The sequence below is a fragment of the Thamnophis sirtalis genome, unplaced genomic scaffold (genome assembly GCF_051295495.1).
Source record: "Thamnophis sirtalis isolate CommonGarterSnake01/CBP01778 unplaced genomic scaffold, rThaSir2_p1.2 scaffold_1, whole genome shotgun sequence".
NCBI lineage: Eukaryota > Metazoa > Chordata > Lepidosauria > Squamata > Natricidae > Thamnophis > Thamnophis sirtalis.
The window spans coordinates 49,315,659-49,342,964 of record NW_028261381.1 but is presented as its reverse complement, the minus strand read 5'-3'; the positions used below and the strand labels follow the sequence as shown (position 1 = coordinate 49,342,964).

General features: G+C 37.1%; 1 protein-coding gene across 1 annotated transcript in view; it reads left to right on the top strand.

Moving 5' to 3' along the window:
* The window catches only part of LOC106552522 (kalirin), a 489,228-nt gene that overhangs the window by 363,575 nt on the left and 98,347 nt on the right, over window positions 1–27,306 (top strand). Inside the window, exons 8-10 of the mRNA XM_087707922.1 lie at window positions 5,620–5,751; window positions 7,492–7,722; window positions 24,187–24,309. Of these exons, the coding sequence (XP_087564048.1) occupies window positions 5,620–5,751; window positions 7,492–7,722; window positions 24,187–24,309 (486 nt within the window). The remainder of the gene's footprint in view (window positions 1–5,619; window positions 5,752–7,491; window positions 7,723–24,186; window positions 24,310–27,306) is intronic.

Sequence of the window (27,306 nt, the reverse complement as noted above, 5' to 3'; positions counted from 1 at the left end):
CATTAGGAGGCTTGTAGAGTGCTTTTGGTGGGGTTGGGCGAGCCAAAAACTAGCAAAAAAAATGGGCTGTTTTTCGCAAAAAATGGGCTTGTTTTTTGTCAAAAAGCGGGCATGGATAGCCTTTAGGAAGCTTATAGAGTGCTGCTGGGGACTGGGGGGCAAAATTAAGAAAAAATGGCCCATTTTGTACTCATTTCTGCCCTCCCCAGCCCCCAGGAGGTCTCTGAAAGCCTCCTACAAACTATGCACGCCCATTTTGGTGAAGGGGATGGGATTTGGGGAGGCAAAAAATGCTGTATTCAGTGTATAAGATGCACACAGATTTTCAGCCTCTTTTTTTGAGGGAAAAAGGTGCATCTTATACTCCAAAAAATATAGTTTTATCTGATTAGACCAAAATTTTCTCTCTTTTTTATGTTTGCATCCATTATGTTTATACCAACCTTTAACACTTTGCCATTTTCTGGCACATTCTTTTGTGATGTTTTGGCCGCTTTGTGTCTACTCAGATAAGTTTTCACAACTAGGATTCAACTTTGTGGTCAAGATGGACATAGTATTTTTTTTCATGAAATCCCACAGCTTTAGGTTGAAATGTTCAACTGCTTTATCTGAATCTAACTGAAGTGAACTCAATCTAGTTAATTATCATTGTTCTTATCATATATAAATTCTGTCAGGGAAATACTTTAAGAGCTGACCAGCTGCTACAATGATATAAGGCAGGGAATGAGTCAACAAGGTTTTTGGCTGTTACGCCTTTAAGAGGCTGTCTATATAAGAGAGGCCCTGTAAGGGCATGTCTCTCTCTCTCTCTGTGCTTCTGTGCTGTAGTTGATGATTGATTGCCTGACTTTGCCTAGTATGTGTATGTATATATTCCTTGTATATAAACCACTATTTGAAAACAAACCTCGGTTTACTGCATTTTGCTCCTGGGTTATTTCAAAACAGTCACACTGTGTGCACTCTGACAGGTTATGGCCCCAATCCAGAGAGAAGGTCAAAATGACTAGAGAAACCAGAGAGAATAGAACCCAAGTGGGAGTTTGCACCAGAGTCAGAGGGGCTGTACATTGTTGTTTGTTAGTGTTGGTGTTTGTAACAGAAGCAAGCAGCATGGCTTTCATCAGCATAATGGGAGGAGGTTTTGTGATGTCTTGGATGAATAGCACAAACTACCTCTCTTGAAGTTAAAGATGGAGTTGTACCTGCAAAGAGAGGTGGATGAGTAGAAACCAAAGCAGAAGATGAGGACATAGTAGAAATAGAAAGCAGCATTCAGCTGTTCAGCTTTAAAGGGGAGGAGTATCAGGGAAATACTTTAAGAGATAACCAGCTGCTACAGTAATATAAGGCAGGGAATAAGTCAGCAAGATTTTTGGGCTGATACGACTAAGAGGCTGTATATATAAGAGAGGTCCTGTAAGGGCGTCTCTCCCCCCCTCTCTCTCCATGTGTGCTTCCATGCTGTAGTTGATGATTGATTGCCTGACTTTGTCAAGTACGTGTATGTATATATTCCTTGTAGATAAACCACCATTTGAAAGACAAACCTCTGTTTACTGTATTTTGATCCTGGGTTGTCTCAAAATTGTCACACTGTGCACACTCTGGCAAATTCATATGATATACTCTTATGTACAAAAAGTTCACTTTAATATAAATAAGATGTAATATAAAGTTTATTAACAAGGAGAGAATAATTAATGGATCATAAATTTGATTCAGAAGATATTTTTTGCTATTAACTTATAATACTCCATAATCCATTTCAAACTTCTTTTGGAGGGGGAGGGGATAACATCCACTGAAATCAGTAGGATATTTTATCATTCAATGATTTTTTGGAGCTCATTGCATTTAAATTACTTTGTTTGTTTTAAACTGAAAATCATTAGTTAGCTAGTGGCCACTGAAATTCAGTTTGGACAGGAACGTTCAGGAATGTGTTCAGGATTCACTGAGCTGTGGTGGCACAGTGGTTAGAATGCAGTACTGCAACTTCACTCACTGCTCACTCCAGGAGTTTGATTCTGAGTGGTTCAGGGTTGAAAAAGCCTTCCATCCTTCCGAAGTGGGTAAAATGAGGAGCCAGATGGTTTGGGGACAACATGCTGACTGTATAGTGCTGTAAAGCACTATGAAGCTGCCTACAGTAAGCGCTATTGCTATTGCTATTAGTAATTGGAGAATGTGAAATGTTTTTAATTCTGGAAGGGAAGACCAATCATAAGAATAAATTAATCTATAGTATTTTATACTAAACTAATTAATTAATCTAGCTCAGTGTTGTTTGTCTGGACTTTCAGGAGCACTCGCTATGAATTAATAAATTCATACAGAGATCTGCTTTTAGTTTTCCCACTAAGATTCTTTTGTAGATAAATTGTGGAGAATTGAACCTGTTATCTTTCTAGAAAACAAAGTTCTTCTGAACTTCTAAATATTTTTGCCTGGAAGCATATGAGAACCATTAGGAGCATCTTTTAAAAGAAGACTAGCTCAGCTATTGCTGGACAAGTTCCTTCCCTGTCCCTCCTCCAAAAGTATCATTTGTTTTCCTTTTTTCTTTACCTTTACTAACATTGTCACATAATTAATAACAGCAATAGCCCAAACATGGGGGTCTTGAATAATTGAGAATAGGAAGCCTTTGGACAATTCAATCAAAATATAATCTCAATTGCCTTTTTAATCCTTTGAGGTTGTAAGGATATCCACAAGAAAGATCTCGCTTTCTTGCTCTCCTCTTCTTTCCCCTCAGCGTTTCCTCATGAATCAGAGTTCTCCATAACTTATCTGCAATATCTTTGTAAACAGAAATCCATTTATCTGATGAGGCTGCAGATCCTAGAATGGTAGTGATTGGTTCTGGTTTAAATCGCTGGAAATTGTCTCCATAAGAAAAGCAAGATAGATCATAGCACAAGCTGGTGTTGTTCATCCATGCTATTCAGATGTAACTGAATATATACATGTATGTCCCAGTTTAATTTTTATTGCTGAATGCTTTTACTTTTGAAATAATCTTATGTTGCATATCTACTCCTCTGTTAGGAGAGACAATAGATAATCAAATACATGTACAATAATCATTGATTGAATGGTTATTGATTAATTATGTGCCATCCAGTCATTGTCAATGCCTAGCAACCACTTAGATGAATTTCTTACATGTACAATGCTCATTGTTTATTTTAATTATCTAATTTATTTAGAATGTGTTAATATCTTGAATGAAGGAGGACTTTATTCTTGAATAAAATTGAAGTGAGTTTTTCTTTTTAATCTCATTGGTCCGTTGGTTGATTATTCTATTAGACATTGCAAACCTACAATATGTTATTTTGGGATAAGAATGTTTGAGATAATTCACTTCAGGGAGCATAGCATTTCAGGGGCCAGATATGGGTGAGACACTTTGAAAGCAGATTAGAAACTTTGTATTACAGTTTTTTTATGTTTCTCAACTGTGGGAGCTATTGGCTATTTTTTTCATGTCATACTATTAAATTCCTTAAGCACAAGAGAATGAATAGTAGATAATTTAATACTGTGTTTTCCCGAAAATAAGACAGTGTATTATTTTCTTTTGATTCCTGAAATAAGCACTTTGCCTTATTTTTGGTGACGTCTTATTATTGTTGAGGTGCAGGAGGACCCTTAACCTCAGCCCACGGCTCATGGATCAGCTGATTCAGAGAGGGCCAGAAGTTCTGTCTCTGTTTCTGGCATACTCTTGACAGCCCTAGTGTCACTGGGCCTGCCACTCTTTTTGTGGCTGCCACTAAGGGAAGGAGTGCAGTAGCTAGGGTTTCCAGGAGCAGCCTCCACAAGATGCAGGGATGGCAGGTGCGTGTGAGTGCGTGGGGCATGTTCCTCCTTCCTCCCCAGGAAATGGCAGGGACCAGCTGTGCATGCATTTAAATATTTTAGGGGAAGGCTTATTTTAGCGCATGCGCTCAAAAGCCCGATTGGGCTTATTATCCAGGGACGTCTTATTTTTGTGGAAACAGGATATGAAGTAAGGCGTAATGAAGTGCACTTAAGTGTGAGATTGTGAAGAGGTGTATCAGTGTGTCATGTTTCATTTGAAATAAAATAATTATTGATCAAAATTTTTGATATATAAGGAAGGCAAGGTCATAAATGTGATCAAAGTGTACATATGCCATGGATGTAGGACTTTGGAGCCAGCACAAGTGATTTCTTATAGTTGATCTGTGATCTTAAAATCTATTATGAAGTATAGATTATGGATCTATTTAATACCTGAAAACCCATTTGTCTTAAAAATTTATTCTAGCTTGCTAATACGTAAGATGTCTGTGCTTCATTTGAATGTTAGCTTTGGATTCTAGTGGTGTAACCTGATGAATTAAGATGTGGCAAGGAGCTCATATGGACTCATTATAACAGGTCAGCCTCCATTTAGGGAGGGCAAAAACGTATATCACCTTTTAGGATTTCTCACTTATTGGCAAAGTGACCTCTGGGCATATTTTTCCTGTTCCACTTCTGAAAGCATTTCCTCTGCTTTGGATGGTGCACTAAATTTGTTACAGGGTTTACCTCAAATATTTCACTGGCTACTTTGCAGAGGCAGCAGTACCCCCCTCAAATGAGACAGTGGCTCAAGTTTAGCCCATTAATGGCCTTTTTGAGTCACCTTTACCACAAAAACGACAATACCACAATGGTTATAAAATCTACTTTGCAAACTTGACAGATATTTTGTTTAAATCATTTTTTTTTCTTTCCCTGAGCTTCCTCTTTTTTCTGGACTTTGGTTTTATGTCCAAAATTGCAGAATTTCATAATTTCTCCAGTCACTAGAGGCATCAGAGTCATATTCTAGCTCCCAAACAAATATTATCTGGACTGTTTGGATGCTGAGATAAACCATTCTGTCTTGAGCATCTAGAGTAGGAAGTAAGAAGTTATTCAAAGAAATAAAAACTATAATTTGTTTTAAAAATTAATTTGTATTTTTGTATGTGTGTGAGGGGAAGAGAGAGAGGGAGGGAGGGAGGGAGAGAGAGAGAGAAAGAGAGAGATAATCTTTTGGCTGCCTTATGTTAGTTTAGGAGAATAATAAATTCTCCTAAACTAACAGCAATTATCTAAAGCAATTAGTTTCCTTTCACAAAAATTTAATTCCTATTTTTGTTTTGTCCTCAGAATGTTTTTTTTCTTAAGGGTAGCAAAAAAATATAGCTTTTTATTAGCTTTTCTTTTTTGTGGGGGAGTAGGGGAAAAATCCTTGCCCTACTATTTTTACAGATGATTTTTAAATTTTGGAAGTTGTCCAAAATTGTTTGCGAACTAGAGAATTTAATGAAAAACAAGCCTAGAGCCCTCTTGAGTCTATCAAATGAATTATGAAGCGATGTTTATTCTGGACCATATTTCAACTACAAAATGGTATTATAGTTTGGCTGGCTGTGCTGTGTTATGCTACTTTTGTTATTGTTCCATGTTTTATTGCTGATAGCTGTTAGTTTTTTTTAGCGATGGTGGAAAGAGATGTTTTTTTTAAGCTATTTTTTATTTTGGTAATTAGGTAAGCTGTTAGGTTTTTGGTAATTAAGTAAGTCCTTCTTGCAATTCTTTCAGTTTCTGTCTGGTGTAGATGCCTGGTGCAAAATGTGCAGTGAAGGAGGTCTCCCCTCGGAAATGCAAAACCTGGAATTGGCCATCCATCATCATCAGTCTCTTTATGAACAGGTCACTCAGGCTTACACTGAGGTGAGTGTTTCTAGACGGATTTTTAATAATCACTAGGAGATTTCACAATGTAATTAACAGAGATGGCTGAATATGCAAAAGGAGTACTGAGGGTTATGAGCTACATAATTTATATGACGTGTTCATCTGGTTTTTCATTCCATGCTGATATATTAAATAGCATAGCTAATGGATCTTCTGTAAAAAAAATTCCCTAGTACTATCAAGTTTCTTACTCAGTTCAGGAGACGGTGCAATTCATGCTTGTATTTAGAAATAATCTCATTATCTTATTCCAGAAACATCCATATAGGTTTGTAGCCTGAGTTACAGGCTGCAACAGACTTTACTTAGGAGCGTAAAATCATTTTCAAGCTGTGTGATTCTAATAGCAGTTTTAGGAATCCCATTGGTGTAAAAAATACTGTCCTCGGGAAGATGAGTGAAGCAATCCAAGCAATTAGCTTCAAATAAGTTACATTGGACATAGTCTTCGAAATTCTCCAGTATCTATACACCTTGGAACCATTTGCTCAAGAATGAATTTGCTTGCTTGACATCTTCTAGTTCAGAGAGAATACTGTGGATACTCAACCCACATCTCCCAAGAAACCAAAAAGGCTAAGAAAATAAATAATCACTTCTGAATTGCATGCAGAAACTAATCACTAGTCAATGAAGGAGGGGTGTTACATGATAATAATGATTATCTAGTAAGTCTATAGGGCTGCTACATTTTGCACTAAGTGATATTTTCAAGTAATCCCTATTTTGGAAATCACAAGGGGGTAACCTGTACCCTGTTCTAGATAAGGCCATAATTGGGACACCAACTTGAGCAAAGTCCCTCCTATTGCAATAGGAGCCATGAATTCAGAAGAACCCTGAATTTGTAGGTCTGCTCTCTTCTGGAGAACACGTCCCTATCAAGACTGAAAGATAATATGGCTGATTCATCCGGATCTTTTATTTCAAGACATTTTATACGAAAAGAAGGAAGGAAGGAAATATATGATTTAGAACTTAATTATATGGGAATTTTCTAGGCCTTGTTTCAGTTGTAATATCCGCTGGTTAACTAATTTTTGCTAATTAATTAAATATGGATTCCTCTGAGGCAGCACTTAATGGATGTAGTATTAACGTAATACTAATGATTGATAATCATAAGCAATGGATTACGTAGCAGAAGACACTGAATTGCTAGAGCATCAGGCGAGTTTCACTTTTAAATGTATGAGAAAATATTATCACAACTAAATTTTCCTTTGCGACTCCTACTACTACATAACAATGAAGTAAGCTAAAGAGTATTATATTCTTCCATACGACATTTTCACCATGGCTGCATTTTTTTTTTTACAAATATATTTTATTTATCAAAATATTTTAGGTTTGCCTAATGACTTCAGGGTCTCAGGGGAGACATACTAGAGTGAAATAAAAATAATTTACTTTATTTAAAAGCAATAGCAATGTAACAATAAGAGAAAAGCACATTTTTACCAGAAACACATTTTTACCAGAAACAATACAACTGGTTTCCTGGGATGAAAGTGCATTTGCAAATTATTTACTTTAATCTTAGAAATCATTTATCTAATGTCTTACAGAGATTCAATTCTAACCAAATTTACAGAAGCAGCAAAAAAGAAATCCTTCCAAATTGCACTTGATTTTTTACAAACAGTATATAAGCAAAATTCTCTGGTACAATCAGTTTTTAACAGCTTGACAGAAATCTCCTCCTGTATCTTTCAGGTAAGTCAGGATGGAAAAGCTTTACTGGATGTCCTGCAACGTCCCTTGAGTCCTGGAAACTCAGAATCCCTCACTGCCACAGCAAATTATTCCAAGGCTGTTCACCAAGTTTTAGATGTGGTCCATGAGGTCTTACATCACCAGCGGCGCTTGGAGAGCATCTGGCAACACAGGAAGGTTCGGTTACATCAGCGGCTTCAACTTTGTGTTTTCCAGCAAGATGTTCAGCAGGTAATGTAATAGCTTATTCATGTGTGAAGCAATGATTAAATATAGTCCTGTTTTTCACAGAATGATGCTCTCCCCCATCATGAAGGACAACACCTATAGACTTCAACCAGTATGATCCAAGGTAACAAGAGAATTCTGGTAGTCGTAGTCCAATACAACTACAGGCAGCCACATCAAGGAAAAGTGACACAGGATAAAGAGAACCTGATGATATGAGGGCCAATTTAAAAATATATTAAAAAAAACAATTTGATAAATTCTGTCACATGAGACCACACTGGTTATTCCTTAGCTTTAGGAAATAATTTTAGGCTGTGTCTTTCTAAACCTCAGCTTGTGTGTGAAGAAGAAATATAAGAAATATAAGAGAAAAGTCAAATAAATTATATCTATAAGGACTTATTTCCAACATTGCATATAGTTACAAAAGACATGTATAAAGTGATTTGGAAATTATTGTTTACTTATTCCCAGTATATGAGAACTCCAGGCACACAGCTGTTAAAATTAATACAGTCAAGATTTTGTAGATCCAAAATTAGTCAGCGAAATTATAGTGCTGTCACTGGACCTGACTTACTAAACCATGTGTTTTTTGCTCGTAGGGAATATCTAAATACATACAATCCATTAGCTTTTGAGTTGGTGCAGTGTTGAATATTACAAGTAAGATCTTCTACAGGGGAAATGACAATCTATGTATAGTGACACTTTCACACAACTTTTGTATTTATTTGAAACATCATGATACACATTAGTCAATATTGATGCCCATTTTATGACTTTGGTGGCATCATGTTTTGGATGCCATTAATTATAAACCATGGTAATTAATGCACAAACATTTCCTGTGGGAAAATATAGTGAATCCTCATTCAGAGTCAGAGAAATTGGAAATTTAAATTGGATTTATGTTTATTTATGTGTATGTTTCTTTACTTATTGCATTTACATGGTTGTCCATTTCACAGAGTGACTCTGCCTGGCATACAACAAGGATATAAAATGATAAACATATCAAAAAAATCATTACAAATGATAATTTATATACTGCTAGTTTGAATTAATTGAGTCATGATGGTTGATTTATTATAATTACTTCCTTTTTACTAACTTCACACAGGCATTTAAATGTAGTTCCATAATATCTATTGGAAGTTTATTTTCATAATAACCGAACACAGTAGAACTTTGGAGGAAAGGGTTTGAAAAGGTCTAGTCTAGCCTAGTCAATTCTAGCCAAGCTTAGCCTAGCCTAGCCTAGCCTAGTGAGTCCATTAGAGCTCACAACAAACATTGAGCCACCTAATTCATCTCACTGTCTGCTTCAGCACAATATCTAATTATAGTCAATACTATTATATGATATTAGAAAAAAATAATATTTCTTGTGATTTAGATCTAAATCAAATCTATCCTACTGCAAACTTAGGAGCAAGGTGGCCCACATGATTAGGACACTGGGCTGATTATTGGCAGCTCACGTTTAAGACCCAGTTGCTGCTGTGTGGTGGGGTGAGTTCTTGTCACTCGCTCCAGCAACTGCTAACCCAGCAGTTCAAAAGCAGGTGACCACATAGCAGGTGAATAGATAGATGGGTACCACTTCGGTGGGCAACTTCACAGGAAGACAAAAGGAGCCCCCAACTGGGTGTCCCCCAGGAATGGTGATCCTTTCACCATGGAAGCCCTTGGTGCTTCCAACACAGAAATATAGTATAGTACTATAAACTTGACATTGTATTGTCAATTATATTGTATAACCAGAACAGCTTAGCACACAAATATTTTTGAAGTCTGAATTATGTCTCAGATTTCAGGTTTCCTCCAGTCTTCCCCCTTTGGATTTAGGATATAGGAAACTGTCAAACAAGATCTAATGCGACTTCTTTCCCGTTCTAGTTCTCATTTTGGTCTTAAATAGCTTACAATCTCATAGTTTACTTTTTGGTCTACAACACTGCAATACAGAAGTCCTAGTACTTTATTTTAAAGCATGGGTCCCCAACATGTGGGCCGTGAGAGATTTGAAACTGGGCCACGGAAACGGCCAGTGGGCGAGTGTGCATGTGTTCTGTTCCCCCCTCCTTCACTTGTTGACAGATGACAGGCAAATAAAAGGAAAGGGAATTCTCTTTATCAGTTCTCAGTTTCAAAATGGCTGCGAGCCAAACTAAACTAATTAAAGTCTCTGCCAGAAGATAAACGGACTCAAACATAAATCTTTCTTACGGCAAATACAAGAAGAATCCAAACGGAAGCAAAGCCCTTCTTCCCAAAGTCTCTACGAATCAGGGTTACAGAAGTCAAACCACTTTTCGAAGTGCACAACAAAGAAACCACACTCCAGGATCAAGGAACATTGACTTCTGCGAGCAGGGCGTGGCACCACCAGTCCTTTTATCCCTAAGGGAAGCCTCTAACGAGGCACATCTGGTTGCAATCACCTCCTCGGAGTCCTCCGTTGTGCCTTACGTCGGTCAGCTCGTCTCCTACATGCATCCTGAAAATACTCACAGAAGGGTTCTTGCTCAGCCTCTCTTGTCCCCTCCCCACTGCTCCAAGGCTCAGTCTCTCTTATGTCCTCCCCACTGGCCCAAGGCTCAGCCATTACCTGGGGACCAACTAGTCTCTCTGAGCCCTGCTCGGAGGCAGAACCCTGTCCAGAACCTCCCTCCTCTTCCAAACATGACTCAAAAGCCCCCTCGCTGTCAGAGTCTGATAACAGCTCCCAAGGCTCTAGCCGAGTCACAACAGCATGCATACGCATCCTTACTTGTCTGAGTAGTGGGAGAATGTGCACACTCCATTTAAGTGAGCGGCAGGTTTGTGTGAATGTTGCTTGCGCAAATGGAGCTGTGCACACTCGCTTGCCTCCCATTCTCTCAGAACCATCCCCTCTCCGTCCTCCACCCTTGCTGGTCCACAAAGTTGGAAACATTGGGGAACTCTGCTTTAAAGGATTACTGTTTAAAAGTTATGATAAAATAATATGTTTTGAGCACTTGGAAGCTTAGTATATCATACTATTATAATATATTACACATTGTTCCCACTATGACAATTTTAAAAACTATCGCTGCTGCCTTATAGTAACTCCTCACCTATTCTAAACTGTCTTCTCTTCACTTACTATTAGCAAGTAGGTGTTCACATGTTGTAGTACATATGCTGAGCCAATATGTAATAGTGAAGCCAGTATTGATTCAACAAACCTGGCAACCATGTCTTTAATCCTTTCTAAATGAAGGAAATATCCCTTGTTCCTCTAGAATACAGTGATAGATGTTTGTATTTTCAATTACTATATTGATTCAGTTCTAAGACCTTCATACTAATCTTGTAATAACATATTTGTGTCTTTGTAGACATAAATGTCGAATGCACACATTACAATTCATATTGCTTCCAATTTCTGCCCCTGAATTAACATCTACCTTTCATTTTTTAGATGTATGAGAGTTTTATTGTCTCCTTTCCCCTCAACATACACTGATGCAGAGTGCTAATTGATATGCTAAGATGCATATCAATTGCAGCCTTTTTCTCCTGTGCCATGGCATTCTCCTCTGTAGGTAGAGCTAGAAATAATCAAAGAAATCAAGTTTATTTAAATCTTCACTTATGGACACTTAAATTGCTCTGAAATAGCTCCCCCCACCCCCTCAGCTGCTGTTTCAACTGCTTGGATTATTGGAAAAATCAATTCCAGCCTGTAATCTAGGAGATGTCTAGGGTCATTATCTCCCCTCCCCTTAAGCTGTTCCCCTGATCTCTTCCCTTCGTTTCTGTAACCTTTCATTCTTTTCAAGATTGTGGGAAGAGTTTGTTCCCTTTCTAGCGACAGTTTTTCCAGATTTACTCAAGCTGCCTTTCTTTGTCCGTTGCTAAGAATACTCTTCCTTAAACTAATAATTGTCAGCTGTCTGATTCCTTTCCTCTCATTAGAATGTCCAACAACTGTAGCAAAAGAAAACAAAGGTGCCAATAGTAACAGGTGCCTTGGGTGCAATCCCAAAACAACTGGAGTACCACTTGAACACCATCGGCATTGACAAAATCACCATCAGTCAATTGCAAACGGCAAATTTACTTGGAACAGCTTACCTCCTGCAAACCTTTAAACCTATCAAACAACATCCACCTATCCTGGGACATTAGGAAGGACTCAATAGGTGGATAAAAATATCAAATGCAGTCTAAACATCTGGCTGACTGTGCAACAGACCATAATAGCCATGCGTTATTTTTTATTTAACAGGAACAAAATTAAGAGATCACTTTTTTTTTTCATTTTTCCCATTCTTCTGCTTTTCCTTCTTTCCCTGTATCTCTCCAGAACTGGTCAGAGACCCTCATGACTGTTGTGGGGGTCTGGAGGTTCTGGACGATAAGCTTTGTAACCATTTATAGTGGACCAATTAAAGCTTCCTTCTTGGCCAGGTAGAGGGAGCACTGACGCAACCACAAATTTCTTTCTTTTCAGGGTTGTGAGGATGGGGATTCCCTCACATCACCTTAAATGGTCTATTGCAGTTGAGGAGGTAAAATTGATAACTGCAAGGAAATACCCTTAAATGAATTTATTCTTGAAATAAAACAATAATGCTTATATATAAACTGCCTAAAATGAATAATTTCATTTTTATGTACTGAAAAATTCCACAGGATATTTTTAGAGAGCACATTATTAACTACCCATTTAAATAATTTGATTTGAACTTTCATAGTAAAGTACCCTGAAATTGTAATTTTTCTCTCCTTCCCAGAGTTGCTAATCAGAACAAATTGCACTGCCTCATGCTTTAAAGCATTTCTATTAGAAAGTAACACTCACTTTCTTTAAAAATAAAATATCTGTGTATCAGGCTACATGGTGATGATCTTGTACATTTTAAAACAAATATTTGTAATGCAGATTTATTTCCATATAAAATTGCAATATCTACATTATGTGAGGAAATTATATTTTCGTATTTTTGGCTTGAAACCCAATGAAGGCTATTCAGGACAAACTTTGTAAAGTTAGGTGTAGTAGGAAGAAAGCCAATAGGGAGTATTATTTTGGCTCTGTGTCATGATATTAGAATTTGGGATTCTTTATGAAGCTTAACTGTGGTAGATTCAAGACTGATAAATAAAAGACTTCCTTACTCACTGTATAGTTTAACTATTTATTTTTATAATATATATTCTGATCAATCCGCATACTCTGGATACCTCACATAAAATTTGTATTTGTATTTGTATTTATTATACTTGTATGGCTGGGGGGACTCAGGGCGGCGAACAAACACATGGGGAAGGGGGCAATACAAAAACAAACGAGACAAACAGGATACAAAGACAAATTAAAAACTACACAACAATCAACAATTCGAGTGGGGCTGGGAACTCATCTGCCCCAGGCCTGCCGGAACAGCAGCAAATATATATATATATATATATATTAAAAAAGAAATGGAGAAACAACAAATTCTATTAAAACTTAATTTAAAACAATTGTCAGGGTAATGATGATTTAATAGCTGAGCAGTTGCTGTAAGGCTGTAAACTGAAGTGACGATGCAATGGGAATGAGTCAGCAGGGTTATCCCTTTAAGAGGCTGTCTAAGAGAGGACCTGTGGAAACGTGTCTCTGTCCATGTATGCTTCCGTGCTGTAGTTGATGATTGATTGCCTGACTTTGCCTAGTGTGTGTGTGTGTGTGTGTGTGTGTGTGTGTGTGTGTATTCCTTGTAGATAAACCACTATTTGAAAGAAAAACCTTGTTTACTGTATTTTGCTCCTGGGTTGTCTCAAAATAGTCACACTGTGTGAATTCTGATAATACTGTGATGGTTTCAGAAAAGCCAAAAGCTTGGTGAAATAACAACATGTTCACTATTCTCCTAATATCTAAGTAGAGTAGCTGGACATGAGTAGCTAGGTTCAGACATTGATACTTTGGAGGGGTTGACTGTTCCAGAGTCATGGTGCGATCATGGAATAAGCCAGCTTCCATCAACACCCCCTCATCCTTTTGCTAATATCTCAAGGGAAAAGTCAAGTCTCAACCACTTACTACTTTACCTCTAAGGATTCCTTATCATCATTGGGTTCTCTGCAAAGACTATTGGGCAGCAAGTGTTTTTCAGCAGATTCGATCATTTGCAGCATAATTCGCATGAAATGAGGCTGACCTAAGAAAACTTGGGATGATGCTGAAGACCACTAAGGATTGTTAAGGATTTTTTTATTTTTCTAACTGCTGATTGAGGCAAAGGAGAGCAGAGGTTTATTTTTCCTGATGAATGGGGATTGTACAGATGTTCTAATATGGGATGATTTACAATCATTCTCCACTTTTGCAACGTTTGAGGATAATTGCAGGTAGGGGATCAGAAGATTTGGAGTCTTCTTGCTAGTGGAGTGAATGGAGAGTTTGAAGTCTGTTCCACCAGCAGGTCAGATTTCTCCTGCCTTCTATGCTGGGAGGGGAAGTGCTGCAAGGAGATAAATTGCTGGGAGGCAGAGGCCAAAGGGTGGGTCTGATAGGTGGGCGAGGCTACATTCAGTGTATAAGACACACCCACATTTTTCTTTTAGCGGATGTGTGTGTGTGTGTTATGCTCTGAAAAATACGGTAATTATTTAAGGTCTCTCTTGGAGCAGCTTCTTCAAGTGAGGTAAACATAGCTGAGCACAGGACTACAATGTGGGGACATCTCATAAATTTACTGAAGGCCATTATTCATGAGCAATGCTGATTCCAACACTGAGAGGAATTTTTGTAACTCCTGAACACTGGAAGAGGATTGAGCTTCTATTTGAATTTTCTACCACAAGTTACTGTTCAGATTAATATTACTATTTGACTTCTTCACTAGGCCAGCAAAGCTTCCCTCTTCATTTGTGTTGTTTATCATCTTCCTGATGAAAAGATTGAGAATTCCAGCCTATTTTAACAGCTTGCTATTTTATTGAGAAATGCACAAAACCTTTGGGAATGGTGCAAAATACTGGAAGAAGTGTTTCTGAAAGGGGTCCTTAAATTAAAAGCAAAGAGAACATTTTTATGCATGTTTCTTCTCCAACTGAAACTTACACAACATGAAGATTCACTTCGATTCAAGTACTCCTTGCAAGAATAGGCCTTAAATTTGGCACAAATCTGACCTCAAATCTATTCAGATTTCAGTAACATTTGATACATTTTAACAATGTTCATTTGTACATAATGCAGTCTCATATTCCAAAATTCAATTCCAGTTGTCTTTCGCCTAAGTTAAAGCTTGCTCTTAATTGTATGTGAGAACTACAAAAGTCTTGGGCTTTTTTTGATGTACTGCTCCTATACAGGCAGTCCTTGATTTATAACCATAATGGAGCCCATATTTCTGATTGAAAATCATTGTAATTGTTAAGCGAGGCACCCATATGACCAGCTCACTGAGCAATTGCAATCTGAGCTCTCTTTATTGAGATTTTTAAGTGACTGAGTGGGTCATTGAGCAACCAGACAAAGGTTCCTCAACAAGGTGGGGGATGCCTAGCATCCACAGATATGTAGAAGTCTGGCAGGAGCTACTCAGCTATCCCAGTGATACACAAACTGTCTTCCTGTCCCACCACACCAGGTCCACCTTTCTATTGCCTTGCTCCATCTTGACTTGGTCTTGGGATGGTTTGGAAGGCTCCTTCTCCAAATTGCTTTGTGAAAATGGTGTGCACTTGCCAGTGGTGGGTTACTACCAGTATGCCCCGGTGCGGGCATAACGGTGCCTGCCAAGAGCACCAGGTACCGTTGCGGTACGGTGCTTCAGAGGGCCCACCCACCCGCCTGCGCTCCTTACCAGTATTTGAGCTGTCTGGGGCTTCCGTGCACGGAGCGTATGGCACCTGCATGATGCTCCACCGAGCAGCTGGAGTGTCACGAAGGCATTGCGGAGCATTGCAGGTGGTAAGTATGCATGTGCTCATGTGCTGCGCGCGTTCATGTGGTGGGCGCCCGGCCCCATTGCACCGTACCAGTTGCAATGGGATCCGGAACCCACCACTGGCATTTGCCTTTTCTCCTCTGGAGAAGGAATGGCTAGCAAAGCTGGCTCAGTGCCTTTAACATTTTATCCTCTGGAATCCAAGTGTTTTGCTAGCCTCTTTCTCCTCTCCAGAGAAGAAAATACTAGCAAAGACAGCATTCTGAAAGCCTCTGCTCTGCTTGTGGCCACATGGACTATAGTTGTGCCAGAAATGAACATTGCCCTTCTTCATATTGCAGGGTATTGCAAATGGCAGATACATTATTTGAATATTATTTGAAAGTATTGATTGACTAAAATTATGAGAGTCAACAGGGATTGGTATTTGTGCAGCCATCTACTGAAGACCACAGTTTATTGTGGACTAGAATAAAGGAATGGAAAATGAATTAATGGAAGCTATAAAAAGAAAAAAAGACCAGATATGCAAAGTGAAAGCTAAGTTGAAATGTGAATGAAGATGTTGTGGACTAGAGTTAATGAATATATGCAGGGGCCAGAAGTTGCAGGTTTAATTATAAACAAGAGGTCTAAAGTGTATGTCAGAAAATATTGATCAATGTCATCCAGTCAATAGGATGGTTGCATGTTATCCTCCAATGAATGGTAATAATGTAAGAACTAGAGGTGAGTCTTTGGAAAGCATGTTAAACATGCTGAATTAATGAGATATGGAGTAAAGAGGTATACTCTGCTAGGTTTATTTGTTTATTCATGTCAGGATCATCACAATTAATATAAAGCATACGATATAACAACATAACATAAAATATAAAATAATGTCACTCTCTTACGTGACATGGATAGATGAATAGAACAGTATAATGAGAGGTCAGTAAAAGGTATTGGTGTAAGATAACTTTGATTTTTTTAAAATTCTTGCTTTTAATTTATTTTGTTCACCTTTCCTTTTTGTGGGATTGCTTTTTCCCAAAGAGAATATAATGATTGCCTCCATATATATATATATATATATATATATATATATAGATAGATAGATAGATAGATAGATAGATAGATAGATAGATAGATAGATATAGATATAGATATAGATGATATAGATATAGATATAGATATAGATATAGATATAGATATAGATATAGATATAGATATAGATATAGATATAGATAGATATAGATATAGATATAGATATAGATATAGATATAGATATAGATATAGATATAGATATAGATATAGATATAGATATAGATATAGATATATGAATGGAAGCAGTCAGCTTCCTCCCATAATTGGGGCTTACCAGGGGTTGTGACATTAAATATATACCTCCTTCCCTGGCTTCAGCTGATAAGGAGGAGACCTGTGGCATAATGGCTAAGACGTTTGCCTAAGATGCAATACAGCACAGGTTCGAATCCCAGTAAGGGTATGGCCAGCTAAATAGCTTGAAATAGATCTATACTAGTCTCCCTTTATTTATTTATCAGCACAAATAAAACACACACACACACACACACACACACACACACACACACACACACACACACACAGCAAATTAGGGTTCTGATAGATTCCATTTTTAGAGGAGGAGGAGGAGGAGGGTTGGTTTTCATGTGGAAAAATATATAAATTATCTTATTTGAACATTTGGGGTTAGCATCTTGGCCAGTGGGTGGAAAGTCACTTTGGTTGTCTTTAATCTCAGAACACAGTAGAACATAAAAATATCAGCATGATGTGACAAATTTGTTGAACATAAAGTTCTATGTCTTTGGATGATTGCACCATTTAGCCCACAGTAATATCTTAAATCAACATGAGAATTATAAAGCAACCAATTTCTCTACAAAAAAAAAAACTTCTCATAGAATCTTTTCAACTCTTTCATTGCAGAGGAAGCAGTAGGCATGATTATATGTCAATGCAAACAACATTCTATCTTGCTGTGCAGGAAAGTACATTTATTCTGTTATTTTTAGCACTTTGAGCCACCTAAAATTTGAACACCTTTCTCTTTGTAATGATAACTTCCATTTTTAAATATCTAATACTTCATCCTACTGTATTAAATAGTCAATCTACCCTTAATAATATAATAATTGAAACTGACTGGGGATTTTTTTTTCCTATTTGTAATTTGTTTCCAGTAGTATAAGTAGTATAATTAAGTACTTAATCAACAAATTAGGACTTAATCAAGAGAAAATAAACCAGAATGTTTTCTTAAAGCAACCTGGAAGAAGGGGTCAAAGTAATTCAGATTGTTCATGGTCATGAATTAACCCGTGATGATAAAATAAATAGCATTTTAAGAAATAAGATTGATTTAAAACTAGATGAATATAAATAACACTTATTACATTCTAATATGTCTTTCCATATTTGTACAGTAGTTAATAATAAGTTTGTGTATAGAACTGCTTTGGCTACATACACATACACATGTATGTATGAGTCAAAAAACCACACATACATACAGTATGTGTATGTACATACAGATTTATATATCAATACACATAGTTATAATAGTTTGGTCACACTTATGACCAAACAGTACAGGCAATTTTAGCCCATGAATATATTTTAGACTATTAGTGAGCAGACTAAGGTTTCCAGTATGGTTTGGTTTCCCATATAGCTTGCTTCTTCCTGCAACATTAGATTGCTAATGATCAGAATTAAACAAATCCAAGCCCAGGAATTGAGTATGAGAACTAAACTGAGCTCACTGTTTCAAATGAATTCCTACTGTAGATATCTCTTTCTCTCTCTGTCTCTGTCTGTCTGTCTGTCTGTCTCTCTCTCTCTCTCTCTCTCTCTGTCTCTCTCTGACTCTCTCTCTTCACTTCACCCATATAATTAGAAAACAATGGTTGGTTTTGTTTTTGATTTTGTAACATGTTTTTTTATGGTTAAAGCTTTAGGAAGCTCTGTAGAATTGTAGGATGAAACTATTAATTGTACAGCAGAAAGACAATTATAGAAAAATGAAACATGCAGATTGGATTGCTGGGTTTTAGTGCCTTCCCTGCAGAAAGACCCTGAGGATGTTTCTTGACTCAATGTTGGCAAGAGAATAAAAGGAAATGATTAAGTGTTGCAATTGCCTCTGCATTTAATTTTATTCCATAATTTCGTTTTGTTGAGCAAACAGTGATCAATAAATTTGCAAGTTGCTCTTTCCTTCAAGGAGAAAACAAACAGTCTGTTCTATTTTCATAGTGTCGAGCACTTATTATGTATGTGAGAAAAATCCCTAAATATTATAATGGAAGGAAGAAGGCACAGTATTTGGAAAATACTTGAAACAGCTCCTGGATTACTTCCTTTATACTTTCTAGAAGAGCACAGTGTTCTAGAAGAGCAGCACTCTTTTAAGACTGTTCAAACTTACAACAGCACTGAAAAAAATGACTTATGACTGTTTTTCACACTAATGACCATTGCAATATCCCCATGGTCACATGATCAAAATTTGGCTGCTTGGCAACTAGTTCATATTTTTGACAGTTGCAGTGTCCTGGGATCCCACTTTTGTGAACTTTTGACAAGCAAAGTCAATGGGAAAACCAGATTCACTTAACAACCATGTTACTAATTTAACAACTGCAGCGATTCATTTAAAAACTGTGACAAGAACGATTGTAAAATGGGGCAAACCTCACTTAAGAACTGTCTTGCTTAGCAACAGAAATTTTGGGCTCGGTTGTGGCCGTAAGTCAAGGACTATCCGTACTTGCAGAGTGACACATGTAGATTTTTGAAGGTCTCGTTGGGGAAAAGGGTACCTTAAAGGTTGCATTTGTAACCAGGCAGCTGGTAAAGAAGGCAAAGAAATCTTTTGTGGTACCATACAAATGTAATCACCTTCTTTTTCATGGCAAAAACTCTGGAAGTACTCACTGATTTTAGTTTTTACCTTTTAATTCAATGAGGCTATGTTTCACACATGGCACAGTGATGAAATTTTTACTTTTTCATTTTTAATAAGGAATGAGGAAAAGACACAAATATTAACTTCACTATATCACTGGTGACAGTGTAATTTAAGTTTATTAACAAAACATGCACAAATACAGTATAATATATTTTAATATTAATTGTTTTTATGGTTGCTCTTTGCCCATTACAGATTCAGGATGGCGGCTATACAAATTAAAGAAATACATACATAGATTAAAAGGGGGGAGGGGGCATGGAAAAAAGGCAAATCAAAGAAATCTTACAGAATGATTCCATAGGAGATGAATCCTGAAGGAAGAAGGCCATGAACGCTATTCGTAGCGTCCATATAAAAAAAATGAAGTAATAAAGGGAGAAATGGTAAATTCAACCTTGTCTGGAAAATCTAAGCAGATTTATGATACATCTCAGAAATAGATTAAATTTCCCAGGATCATTGTGGCAGACAAAGAAGAGCCAGCCTGAAGCTTGTTCTTAGAAGTAAAGTAAAGGATAAGAGAGAGAGAGGGAGAGGGAGAGGGAGAACCCACCATGATATGGCAGCAGAATGATGATATGGATTAGCATGAATGTTTTTCTCGGGAATCCCTAGGGAAGAACTACTGCGATCAGTTGGATTGCTTGGCTGGTTATGAAAGGGTTTGTAAGGGAGAGATGCAGTATTGGTAAGCTAATCATTTCTGCTGAAATGGACAAGAAACCTGTGGACCAACACATAATTGTTTTTAACTGCCTCAATCACAGTCGGTTGGTTCCCCTGACATAATTAATTTATTTCCAGTTGGATTAGTTTATTCTTCTATTATAAAGACAAGGCTTAGTGATGTTCATGTGTACCAGTGATACCCTTTTAAAAATGCAAAACATCTGATAGTAGTCGTGTTAAGGAAGTTAAAGTTTGACAAAAAATACCAGCTATTCTATTATCTGGCTAATTCTGCCAGTGCCTAAAAGAGAAAAAGATGCATGTAAATATTATGAAATTTTAATTTTGTTTTCCACTAATATCAGACACGCACAATGTGACTGTTGTACACATCAAATATATCCATCTTCTATTCCTTTTTTAGAGTAAGCATTGTTATATAAATTGAAGAAGAGAGAGGAAATGGGCAAAAGGAACTAAAGACTGGGATAAAAAGAAGATAAAGAATTCTAACTAAATCCAGACTGACACAAAGTGAATCCTATAACTGATTCCAGTTAATAGGAAGAGCAATCACTATACCTCACCATTTGAATCCTATAACTGATTCCAGTTTATAGGAAGAGCAATCACTATACCTCACCATTTGTTTTATCCACATCCATTCAGCAGTCATTCATTCTTGATCCACACATGCTTTTCAGAAATCCGTTCTTGCTGCCTTTAACTTAGCGTTATGTTTTTACTGATACAAAGTAGGCAGAAATACCTCTTACACACTTCCTTCAATACGATTCATTCCTCACAACAAATCATATATTAGCTGCCAGCAAAAGAATATTCCAGAGGGAGGGGACACAGCAGAAAAGCCTCTTCTCTAGGACCCACCTACCAAAATTCTTTGGCTGAAGGGATCTGAAGTAGGCCTTTTCTGGTGGAACTAACAGGGCAGGATAATCTCATTGGGTGGATGGCTTCTCAGAAGTCCTGGAATAACAGAACACCATCCCCAAATAAAATTAGGTTTCAACTAAATTTTAAGGCTCTCTAATAAAACTCTCCCCTCAAATAAAAAAAATAGTATACTTGGATTTCAGTAAAACATTTGACAAAGTAGACCACAAACTACTTCGTAGTAAGCTAGAAAAATGTGGGATAAACAGCATCATCACCAGATGAATTTGTAATTGGCGGACAAATCGCACTCAATGTGTAGTCCTCAATGTAACTACATCTATATGGAAGGAAGAAGCAGTGAGGTGTCCCAGAATTCTGTTTTAGACCCAGTACTCTTCAATATCTTCATAAACCATTTAGATGAGGGAATAGAAGGGAATTTACAGATGACACTAAGCTAGCAGCAATAACCAATATCCCAGATGATAAGCTTAAGATCCAGATGGATCTTGACAGACTTGAATACTGGGCGCTATCCAACAAAATGAAATTCAATAGAGAAAAGTAAGATCTTACACTTACATTCTGTTAACTCAGTTCAATCCACAGTTCAACTCAGTTCAGCAAGAACTCATCAAGCATTTAGTTCAGTTCTGAGCTACAGATATTCTCTTCCTTTGAAACCCAAAATATGAATTTAGTAGAAAATCATATTTTGATTATAAATGTATTTTATAACAACAGATATGTGGGATGTGTCTTTCACTCAAAGTACAGTACACCAAGTAGTGTGCAATTTTCTTAGGAACATTGTCTTTGTGTATCCTAGTCTCCAAATACAACAAATAGCTGCAGTACCAAGGATAGCTCCGAAGGAAGCATTTTCCTTCAAAAGGCTTTGTAAGAGTTCTGTTCCTTAAGTCAGGCAGCTTACCTGTATATGGAAATAGATTATCCGTACCTGCTTGGTGCATTTCTTGACAGGGTAGAAGTAAATGGCACAATAGGCACTAGATGATAAGAACCTGAAGAGTTTTAAACTTTGAATGACTTCTGGCTTTGCCTCAGGATCTAGATCAGGAGTGTCAAACATGTCATCACGGCAGCATCACATGACATATCAGGACTTTTCCCTCTTTTGCTAAACTGGGCGTAGGCATGGCCAATGCATGATGCATTCAGCTCATGGGCTGGGAGTTTGACAGCCCTGATCTAGATGAAATTTTCAGACAGAAACTTAGGTTGCTTATCTTCCTTCTTCAAATTTAAAACTGAATGCATGACATAAACAAGAAATAATGGTTTCCTCTTTGTGAGTATGTGAATTTATTGAACAGTCATAAATGAAGAGGAATACACATGTTCCAGGATATTGTTGCAGGATCCAATCTGGGTTGTTCACCGGGTTTTGTCTTCTAAGCTTTCGGACTTATTCTGGAGCCCATTTTTAGAGAATTGTTCTCTAGCCTTATTGAATAGTTTTTATCCCTTTCAAGAAATATGTCTCCCATTTTTCACATAATGCAAGGCAAAAGGACTCCCCAATGACAGGTAGGATGGTAAGGGATATGTCAATAGAATGACAACAGAGCTAGTCAGAAACCATCAAATCATCCTTACTGTTGAAATCCATGTTCAAATACTGGCTCTAAGATAGATAACAGTAACCTCACATTTCATAGCAGTTCACTGTCTCTGAAATGTGACAGTGTTTTCTTTTACAATGTTTGCTTTTCTAAAATATAACAAAGATGTAGGGGATCCAAAGCATTGTTAACTATTATATCTTTATATGTTCTAGTACCATATTGACACACGGACACAGAGCATTATAATAGTTTAAACAAACGTAACAGGTTTTTTAAAGTTTTAAAATAAATTTGTTTGATGAAACATATCTATAGCCTCCTGCCTTTCTCTAAATATCCTCAAAGTATTTTGCTTGAAAAAAGCTGTATGGATTTATTTTAATATTGGTAATTAGGAGATATTATTCGATAAATATTGAAATCTTACCCACAATGCTATTCACTGCTACAGTGATGAAGTACAGTAGCTCAGGCATGGACATTGATATTGTCAGTAGGCACCCACCAACCGCCAGGCTCTTGACTCATGCCCACCTCAAAGCACAGGCGAGCACATTTCTGAGCACCTCCATATGGACCCACTCAGCTCTTTGGAATATTTCTTGGGAATAATTGTCAATATAGTATACTGTACTTTTCTAATACAGCATCATATGCTCATTTTGTTTTGTATCATTTGCATTTATGGCATGTTGTATTAACTCTTTTAAAAATTTGAATATAAGAAATATTTTAGATGTAAAATGATTTTACAGTTTTGAAAGTTTGGTAATAGATTTGCCACTTTATTTTTTATTCTCTAAACACTGGAGTACATTGAGTTCTGATATTATTCGAAAAGCAAATGTATTATAATGTTACTTAATATTGTAAACCATAGCACTGTTCAAGTAACACACACCCAGTTCCACAACTTACATTTCTACTGTTCTTCCAGTTCTGAGCTGAGCTGTTTTTGCTTTTGGAATACATGTTTCTGCCCATGTGAGCTAAATAAATGGATATCTAAGACTTGAGCTGAACTTACACAGGAAAATAGGGCAAGAGTGTTCATTAATTTATTTATTGCTATTTTGGTTTTTTTAAGTTCTAGTAAAAATAGTGTAAGTTCCTTTTTCTTTCAAAGTCTGGGCTGGTTATCTAGAAATGAACAGATGGCTAGATTTCAGTGATGATACTTAATCAATGAACAATGAAAAAATATTTTGGATTTGAATGCATGAACCGATGAAGAGTGAAGAATGTACACATTTTTTCAAATGTCAATCCATTATGAAACAGTGCAGTTTTTAAGTTGTGTCCAAGGCAAATTGTTGTGTGCTGAACAGCCAAGAATAATAAAATTAATAATGGATTCTCCTCCTTCTCCTCTGTCTTTGTTGTTCAGGTCCTGGACTGGATTGAAAACCATGGGGAGGCCTTTCTTAGTAAACACACTGGAGTGGGGAAGTCTCTTCACAGAGCACGAGCTCTTCAGAAAAGGCATGATGATTTTGAAGAAGTAGCACAGGTAAATATGTGAAAATTCTGTGTATGTTACCATAACTGAAGATATCTTTGTAGCGCTGCAGTGTGTTTTATTTCAGGCTTGGGAACATTGTGGTCTGCTGTGGGGGGGGGGGGGTCCTTATGAAGCGTATGAAATAAATAGGATGTGGAGATCTGAGGACTGAAATCCATTAGCTTCCCAGATTCTGTAGATCTAGAAAATGGCCTATAGGGACCAGGATAATTTAATTTTGCACTCTTGAGACATGACGAAGAAGAAGTTTCAGTGTTCAAGGATAACATAATCTCAATCTTTTTTCATCCTGAGTTCTGTATTGAATAAATCATGTATATGGTGATTGTGAAAATACTTCCACGTCAATCTTGCCAAGAATATCCAAGACTTTTCAGCAAAGAAAAGTATATAGTTTTGGCACTGTTTGGTAATGGCTCTCTAATCAGCTATTTCTTTCTCTTTTCATCACACATGGAATCAATTACAGAGAGTAAGCTAGACTAGTAACAACTAAGGAGTATAATGGAATCTGAAAGAGATCAGTATAAGGAATAATGTATATTATTTAACACATACAGTATTTAATTCGCAATTTAAAACTATCATTTTTTTATCTTTTTATTTGAGGCCTTTGAGTTAGCCTTCACTTCTGGCAAATACCTGGACCAGAGGTGGGTTTCTGCCTGTTTAGCCCGGATCAGGCAAACTGGTAGTGGCGGCGGTAGGAGGCTCCACCCACCCACATGAACACTTCTGCACATGCACAGAAGTGTTGCGCACATGCACTAGCGAACTGGTAGTAAAAATACTGACCTGACCCACCACTGACCTGGACATGTCCTTATAGTTTTCATGGCAAGATTTCAGAAGTGAGTTGCTATTGCCTCCTGGGCCCAGGGTCACCCAACTGGTTTTGTGCCTAGGGCAAGACTAAAAGTCAGTCTTCTAGCCTTAACCTTTATATCAAACTGATTGCCATAAAATTTTTAGAGAGTGAGATAATTTCCTGATGATATCAAGCTCTATAGTATGTTTGCTTGCAGTATATGAAAGTGCCATTTCAACCCTGAACAGTTTTCTGAATGCTATGGCCATTTTGAACTGAACTAAACAGATCAAATTTAAATAAATTAGAGGTTATATTATTTTGAATTACCAGCAGTTAAAGAGAATTGGTATGCCCATGATACATGGATGCTTATATTCCTGCCTAGATTTGCTCCTGTGGGTACTACTAAACCCAACCTTCCTTTTTAAAAGAGCTTGTCCAGAAGACATTTGTAAAACATTCATCTTCTATGGGTTTTTCTGAAAAACTACTATGTGCTATTTTTGCAGCTTCCACATTTGACCACTGTGATTTGTTATATATGATGCTAACTTGAAGAATGACCTGTTGCAATTGATCATGACAAGACATCTGTATGTGTGTATATATGTGTGTGTGTGTGTGTGTGTGTGTGTGTGTATTTATTTATCAGTATTTGTGCTGATAAATAAATAAAGGGAGACTAGTATAGATCTATTTCAAGCTATTTAGCTCTCATCAGCTAGCCATACCCTTACTGGGAATCGAACCTGGGCTGTATTATATATCAGGCAGTTATAGTAGCCACAGGATCTCTTCCTTTATCAGCTAGGCCAGGGAAATAGGTATGTATTGTGTCACAACCCCTGGTATGCCCAAATATGGGAAGAAGCAACTGCTTCCTTTCTCTGTCTATCTGCTTGTCACAAGAGACCATCACGACAGAAAGCCATTATTTTTACTGTTGCCTTTGTTACATTTGTGTTGCAACACAAATACACACACACACACACACACACACACACACACACAAAATATGTGTTTATATAGCTATCTAGGGGCACATTTTTCCCTTTGGCCCAAAATTGTTAAAACTTATCTTTTTATTGATTTGGGAAATATTTACTCCCATTGGAAACATTTCACAAAAATACAGGATTCGCATCCTTTGTATCATTTCGTGTCATAAGCAAAATATTAAAAAAGGAATGTGCCTGGTCTTTGCATTAACTCTTTCCCATTCTTACTTCCTTGATTGCTTTTCTCGAAAGAGGTCTTAATATGACTATTTCTCAGATATCCAATTGTAAGTAAGTGACTTTATTGCAGATGTATGGTTTTAGCAAACATCACATACTTATCAAAAACATGAGCAGAAAGATTGTGCAGTTACACACAAGATACTTCACATTTAACTACGGTACCAGCAGCAGATAAAATATAAATCAATATAACACTACTGTGCTTTAAAAAAATTGCTTGCACAGCTGACTGCCATTGTTCCTATTCTATGATTCTTTGGGGTGACTGCACATATCACTATTTGCTATGTTAGTTATGGACCTGTTTCTGCCAGCAAGAAGCAAATCATTTTGCTGTCAGAACTCTAAGATTACTGGATCAGTAAAGGATAAGTAAAGCAGGTTATGAGTGCTTTGTATAGTTTTCAGATCAGAACATCATAAATTAGATCTTCCATCTATGGAGCACCCCACCAGGGAGAATTTGATTTAAATCAAGTTGATTTAAAACATGGTTTTTAAAGAGCAACTGTCATCTCTGTCCCACAGCTACTCCTCCTCTGATCCACTGTTGACTCATGCACAGTCCCATTATTGCAGAATATACAGCCTCATGCTAGATAATTAAACTCCATTTCACGCTGAATAAACTAAATTATTAATGTATCTTAAGTAGAAAACTATCTTTAGATAGATTTTTACTCCAAAAGCATTTTATTAGAATAAATTTGATAAAAGAAAAAAATTGATTTAAATAAAAAAAATCCAATTTAAATTACCCCCTCCCCTTTGCACCCAATACTTAGCTGTTCTTACTCCCTTATATCTTTCATCCAAATACGTTGAATACATAGAGTGGACTTCTCTAGATATACTAAGTCCTAAAGACAAACAGATGATCTACTATATACTCAGCCAGAAACATTGGGGCAACACTATATTAAAGATTATGTT